The following is a 6,956-nucleotide window of genomic DNA, read 5'->3' as shown; positions in this document are numbered from 1 at the left end:
AGTCCAGTGGAGTAATGTCCATTCAGGTGTAGAATGTCTCATTCTGGGTTGTAAATTCTGCACCATGCTTGAAATTGTTCCCACTCAGCTTTATGTTCTCCAACACTGGGCAGGCTGGGAATTGAGTGGAACGATGGAAAACCCCTTGTCAGAGAGAAAATTGGGTGACCCGAGTGCTGGATGCTTTTAGGAAAGAGGTCTGAACATTTCTTGAAGATTGTAGAGGGGGGTGACTTTTTTATTCTTGACCTTTCCAGTTCTCCATTTGGGGGCAGGATGTCCTCTGGGCCAATGTTTTGTTCCCTTTGCAGTGAGTGCAGCCTCAGAGGGCTGAGCCCTCTCTGGCTGGGCTTGGCCTCTCCTGCAGAGACTCAGGCCTGGCTGGGCTGCCCCAGGCAGACGCTGCAGGAAGAAGAGCTCAGGCCGCCTGGGTCTGGTGTCCCTGGGGCTCAGCCTGTGCCCCATTGCTGGGCAGGGGTTGAGCCCCACCTCTGCCTCGGGGCCTTGGCCAAAGGGCTGCCAAGGAAGAGACCCAGGAGCCTTGGGGCCTGCCCAGCTTTCCTCCTCCCTGGGGGCTCTCAGTCCTCCCCTGACACCGTGTGGGCCCAAGGCCTTGCTGGCTTCGGGCTCACGGCAGCACCATGAGACAAAGCAGCGCCGACAGGGCAGAGCAGAGGAATCGTTGGCCCTGCAGCGTGTACCAAAGGAGTTTTGGGGAGATCTTCCAATTCCCTGGTCTGGAGAGTTCATCATGCCTTCTTTTCTGGGAAAAAGAACAGACCATGAATTTTGGATACTTGATTTTAAGGCCTTTTGCCTGCACATAAGGCACAGCAATGGGAAGGACGCAACGTGAGGCTGAGAGGTTTCTGTCATGGTTTGTGGGCTTGGGTGAGATTGGGCCAGAATTACAGGACACCTGTAAAATCTGGGCTTTGGGAAAGGTTGGGGAGGGTTGGGAAAGGTGTTCAAAGGGTGGTTTTGCCTGAGGTGTTAAACATGGGAGTGGGTCTGTCTTCCCAATTCCCAAGAGAAGAGATCCCAGAAAGCTCCCCTGCAGGTTGTGTTTTAAGGAACAGGAGAAGAGACCGAGGGTAAGGGGTTTCTTTCCTGGAGGGAAGGGCCATTCAGGTGTAGAATGTCTCATTCTGGGTTGTAAATTCTGCACCATGCTTGAAATTGTTCCCACTCAGCTTTATGTTCTCCAACATCTCCCCCTTCTTTGTTTTCTGAAACGCGGGCGATGTTTGCCTCGATGGAGCTCAGCAGCAACTTGTGCAAACATAGAATCAGACATGGTAAAGTAGTACAGACAGAAACTAAACCAAAAAGGGGGTTTATTATTTATTATTATTATATTTTGGGGGGGTCTGAGCTGAGCTTTGAGTCTCCAGTGACGACATGGGCACCACAGAATACACAAAATCCCATTTTTCCCGGTTTTCCCCCCAAATTCTCGGGGAGCAGCCGCTCCAGCCCCCCTTGGGGGAGGGCCCTGGGGGTCACTCTGTGCCGCAGCGGCTCCCCCAGCGCTGGGGGTCTCTGATGTCGACACTGTACTGGGACTCCCAGTCCCACTGGAAAAGGGCACGGAGCTTCTCCCGGAACGTTCCAGAGCCACCTCCAGGCTGGACCACGACCAATCCCAAGCCCCTCGTGCGCTCAAAGTTATCCCCCGACCAGTTGGATGTGCCTGGGGGGCACCGGGGGGGTCAGGAAAGGGGTTCGAGGGGTCCAGGGAGAGGTTTGGGGATCTAGAAATGGGTCTGGGGGACTCAGGGAGGGGTTTGGGGGGTCCAGGGATGGGGTTGGATGGGCTGGGATAGGTTTAGGGGACTTGGGATGGGTTTAAAGGGGTCCAGGGAGGGGTTTGGGGGGTCCAGGGAGTGGTTGGGTGGGGCCTAAAAGGGGTTTCAGGCTGCTGGAATGAGGCGAGGGGGGTCAGGGAGGGGTTTGAGGGGTCCGGGGAGGGGTTTGAGGGGTCCAGGGACAGGGTTGGAGGGGCTGGGATGGGTTTTAGGGGACTAGGGATGGGTTTTAGGGGTCCTGGGAGGGGTTTGGGGGGTCCAGGTTTGCGGAGACCAAGGAAGGGTTTTAGGGGTATCATCAGGGGTGAATTTTGTGATTGTAGGGAGGGAAACATGGAGGGAACCCCCCAAACTCCCCTCCCAGAGCCTCCCAGAAAGCCCTGAGACCTCCAGACCCCCCCGAGCCCCTCACTGACCCACGTAGGTCGCCTTGTCTGTCACCATGTACTTGTTGTGGTTCACGCGGGCGAAGGGGATCCGGGACTGACGGGGGTCCTCGGGCACCAGGAACAGCCTCTGGGGGGCACAGGAGACCATCACCCCCCCCCCAAGGGGCCGTCACCCCCCCCAGGGGTCTGCCACACCCCCCAGGGCACTATCACCTCCCAAGGCCACTGTCACCCCCCCAATGACACCGTCACCCCCCCACTGTCACTGTCAGCCCCCCAATGGCACTGTCGCCCCCCAAGGCCACTCATCACCCCCCTGTCACTGTCGCCACCATCACCCCTCAGAGGCCACTCGTCACCCCCCCAACGTCACCGTCACCCCCCAAGGCCAGTCATCCCCCCACCTTGGTCACCGTGTCCCCCCTCCCATTGTCACCCACCACCTGCACATCGAAGCCGGTGCCGCCGTTGGCGAGGGCGGCGAGGGAGTGCAGGAAGGGGAACATTTGGTGGTTGCTGTGCTCCCAGCACCCCACCAGCAGCCGCACAGCCACGCCCCTCTCCACCATGGCACGGCGCAGCTGTTCGTCGATAGGTGGCCAGAAGTGCTCGGGCCGCGAGAACTCGGTGCCGGGCAGGTAAGTCATCACCGCCACATCCATGAAGGCAGCGGCGCCGTTGATGACGTCCAGCAGTGCGTCCAGGTCGGCAGTGCGGCCCTCAGCGCACAGCGGGGGAGGGGAGCTCTGCCGGGGGCGCCCAGGATGGGGGGATGACCCAACGTGACCCAACAGGACCCAACGTGACCCCCCCCCCAGCAGGTGGGGTGTGTACGGAGAAGTAGACAGCGGTGTCGGTGCCACTGAGTGTCAGCACCAGCGGCGTCTTCAGGTTGAAGGAGGTGGAGAAATTCTCTGGCCACGGGGATGGGATGGAGGCCCCCGGCACGCCCAGGGCCCAGTAGGCCTCAAAGATCTTGACCAAGTCCTGGGCCAGGCATCTGCAGTTGTAGACAGCGGCACTGACCTCCTTTACCTGTGGTGGGTTTGGGGTCACTCCGTTGGGTTTGGGGCAACCCCGTTGGGTTTGGGGCCAAGCTGTTGGGTTTGGGGTCACCCCATTGGGTTTGGGGTCACCCCGTTGGGTTCAGCACCCTCTGTTGGGTTCCCCACCCCATCCAGCCCCACCCACCTGGGTGAGGGACCTCCAGTCCATGTTGGCACTGCCCATGTAGAGGTGCTGACCGTCCACGAGCCAGAATTTGGTGTGCAGGATGCTGCCGGTGAGGCGCGGCAGGTCTACCGTGGCCGTGTGCCAGGAGAAGGAAATCAATGGCTGCTCGATTTTGCAAGCTAACCTCTTTAAGCTTTTGGGTGTCCTCCAGCAGGCCCTCAATCGCTTGAGTGGTGGCATTCGCTTCCTTAGTCAACCAGCAACCTAAGCGCGTCGAGAGAGAGAGAGCATGCACGGTTCCTATCCCAGGGATAGGGAAGGACGCTCAAAAGTTCTTTACCCTTGACCAGATATGAATGCTGGAGTCACAATCCTCCGGGAAGGGTAGAGGTGTGGGCCAATACTGCGACCTTCCAACATTCACATGTGGTGCAGGAAGGCAGTTTTGGAACCTAATCTGTGGGGGTGTGACCTTTGGTCCGGGTTGAGGTTTGGGGGACTTTGGAGGGAATCTCCAATCCCGCTTTACCCGAAGGGACCTTTTCTCATAACTTTTATGAGAAAATTCATAGCCAATTGGAACTTCGCCAGGTTAAATAAAACCAGTTTTCCTATTGTGCACGGACCTCCCTCAGGGTAGGCCCTAATACCTGGCCATGCCCGATCCCCGCAAAATAGGAAATATCCCTTTCGGAAGTCTCATGTTTCTTGGGATGTGTTCCGTAGGGATGGTGGTTGCAATTGAATTATTGCACCACAGCGAAGAGGTCCTGTGGTAAAGCGGTTTGTTTGCAGTAATGCTGTGGGGCGTAAACAGAATGGGTTGAGTATACCGGTGAAAAATAACACAGGCAGTGGTGGGGAGCGAACCTAACAAATCAATCTCTTGAAAAGGAATGTCAATAAAATTAAGTGCTGCAATGGTTTGGGCGAGATTTGGAGAATTAAGTGGGATGGCTCCTTTGTTGCGGGTTTGGGATACAAAGGAGTTCCACTCCACAGGGATGATGGGAATCCCCACAAGGCATGTGTGAAATGGACTCCCCGCACTAGCCAAGGCCAGGCACAAGGTGTCCGTGCCTGTAGCCTTGGCCAGCGTTGCCCACAAGTTTTCTCCGGGCTGACTCATCCACTCCCGCAGAGGTATCATGCCGCAGAGAGGGATGAGTCCGAGGATGATGACGCTGAAGAGCGAAGTTGACACATCGTGGTTCCTGCACAGTTCACTCGTGACCCACTTTGGCCCGTCTGGACCTGAAATACAGGAGTAGCCCTTCCCCCAGGTGATCAAGGGGAAAGGGCCCGTCCATGTTTCGGTTAGTGGGTCCCGGTACATGATCTTAGCTTTTAGAGAGGTTACAGTAGTGGAGCTTGATCCAAAATGGCGATCTGCTGGACTTCTGTTTGCGTGAGTGTCTGATTCCTCCAGCAGATTCAAAAAATTTAAAACATACAGAATTTTATCTAATTTCTCTTGGGGGGACAGGCCAATACTCCCCCTTTTTTGCTTTTTTTTTAACAAATTTGTGATGTTTTGGTGGGCACGCTCCGCTATACCCTGCCCTGTGGGATTGTGAGGGATCCTGGTGGTATGGTGTACTCCCCACTGTTCAAAAAACCGTTTCGTGTCCACAGACACGTAGGAGGGCCCGTTCTCTGTTTTTATTTGCTTTGGGACACCCATCCTCGCGAATGCGGACAGAAGGTGTCTTTTTACATCACGGCTCTTCTTGCCAAAATGCGCGGTGGCCACAATCATTTTTGAGAAGGTGTCAACGGACACATGCACATATTTTAGTCTGCCAAATTCAGAGATGTGCGTGACATCTGATTGCCAGATTTCTAACGCTGAAAGACCTCTCGGATTGGTTCCTTCCGGGACAACTGGCGTGGTAATCTGACAATCAGGGCACGTTTTCAAAATTTCCTTTGCTTGCGATAATTTGAGGCCAAATTGTTTCTGTAGTGACCGTGCATTTTGGTGGAAGAACTCGTGAGAAATCTGAGCTTGTTGGTGTAAATTGGGAGTAACCACCATACCTGCCAGATGGTCGGCAAGCTGGTTTCCCTCCGCCACAGGACCTGGTAGAGCGGTGTGTGACCTGGTATGGACAATAAAAAAGCCAAATTGTCTATTCTGAATTAAAAATAGCAGTTTAGTCAGCAATTCAAATAAACTCCGATTGGACACATCTTTTAGATATGAATTTTCAATACGTTTGACCACACCAACAACATAGGCCGAATCTGAAACTGTGTTAATTGGCTCACCACAAAAAATTTGGAAAGATTGCACAACTGCCGAAAGTTCCACAATTTGGGGAGAACCTTGTACTTTATGTATATCGTGTAGCCAATTGTCTTTTTCTCGCCAAATTACAACCGCATTACCAGTTCTCCCAGAGCCATCAGTGAATATGGTTTTAGCATCTTTTATGGGCAAATCCGATTGAACAATTTTTAGTTTCAGTGGAATTTTGATTAATCTCTGAATAAATGGACACGCCGGGAGGTGTAGCCGAATTTCTCCCGGGTAGCCTCCGATGGCGATTTGAAAACCGATGGAAGTTTGCAACAGTTGTTCTAGGTAGATAAAATCCAGTTCCTCACTGCTGAGTTCTAAACACCTAGTGGGACCTTTGAATATTATCTTACCAATCATTTCTGAGACGGTGGTGATCATCTTGCCGAATTGGTGCGGGAGGAATATCCACTCCCACAAACAGAAGTCCTTTTTGTCGCCGGTAAACTGGCCTAGAAGGCCGAAAGGCTGTCTCTCTTCCCTTATGATTCCCAAGGAGGATGGCAGTCCCTCCATCCTCCTACACGATTGTCTTTCGGACACTTTCTTTTCACCAGTGGATAGGGCCTTCATTGCGTCTGATGTTAAGTGACGAGGGGAGGACAGGTCAGCATCTCCTCGGAGCAGCTCGAACAGTGGGTGCAGATCATCGGTTGTGATCCCCAGCACAGGTCTGATCCAATTGATCGCTCCCAGTAGTTTTTGGAGGCCGTTTAATGTCTGGACTCGCTTGTCAATTTCGATTGCCTGAGGCCTGATGGTTTTTTCTGTAATTTTGAGTCCAAGATACCTCCAGGGTGCTTCCCTTTGAACCTTTTCAGGGGATATTTCCAATCCTTTATCTTTTAGAGCCGAAATAGTTGAATTTAACGTTTTATTCACAACCAATTGAGATTTGGCACAAATCAACACATCATCCATATAATGGAAGATGATCGATTGTGGGTATTTCTGCCGAATTGGACGCAACACTTCTACCACGTACATCTGACAGAGCGTTGGGGAATTTTTCATCCCCTGGGGAAGCACCTTCCACTGGAACCTGCGGTGAGGTTCACAGGCGTTGATGGCAGGGACAGAAAATGCAAATTGGACCGAATCAGCCGAATTTAAGTATATTTGGAAGAAGCAGTCCTTTATGTCAATGACCACTAGGGGCCATTCAGCAGGGAGCATAGATGGTGACGGCATTCCCTGCTGGAGGGCTCCCATTGGTTCCAGGACCTCATTAACTTTGCGCAGGTCCTGGAGAAATCTCCAGGAACCTGAGGACTTTTGAATGAC

The 6,956-nt window shown here is 53.3% G+C and overlaps 1 protein-coding gene across 1 annotated transcript; it reads right to left on the bottom strand.

Annotated features, from left to right (window-relative positions):
- Positions 1-1,366: 1,366 nt before the first annotated feature.
- Positions 1,367-3,633, bottom strand: LOC127462945 (5'-3' exonuclease PLD3-like). Its single transcript, XM_051771890.1, has 5 exons — positions 3,389-3,633; positions 3,032-3,232; positions 2,638-2,943; positions 2,225-2,324; positions 1,367-1,693 (listed from the first exon to the last, which is right to left on the bottom strand). The coding sequence occupies exons 1-5, from the start codon at positions 3,608-3,610 to the stop codon at positions 1,503-1,505; spliced, it is 1,020 nt and encodes a 339-aa protein (XP_051627850.1). The 5' UTR covers positions 3,611-3,633; the 3' UTR covers positions 1,367-1,502.
- Between the last annotated feature and the right edge of the window lie 3,323 nt (positions 3,634-6,956).

This window comes from Manacus candei, unplaced genomic scaffold (genome assembly GCF_025592945.1).
Source record: "Manacus candei isolate 608988 ecotype Guabito, Panama unplaced genomic scaffold, ASM2559294v1 h1tg000147l, whole genome shotgun sequence".
Taxonomy (NCBI): Eukaryota; Metazoa; Chordata; class Aves; order Passeriformes; family Pipridae; genus Manacus; species Manacus candei.
Note: the sequence above shows the minus strand (reverse complement) of the source record. Positions and strands in the feature narration are given on the sequence as shown.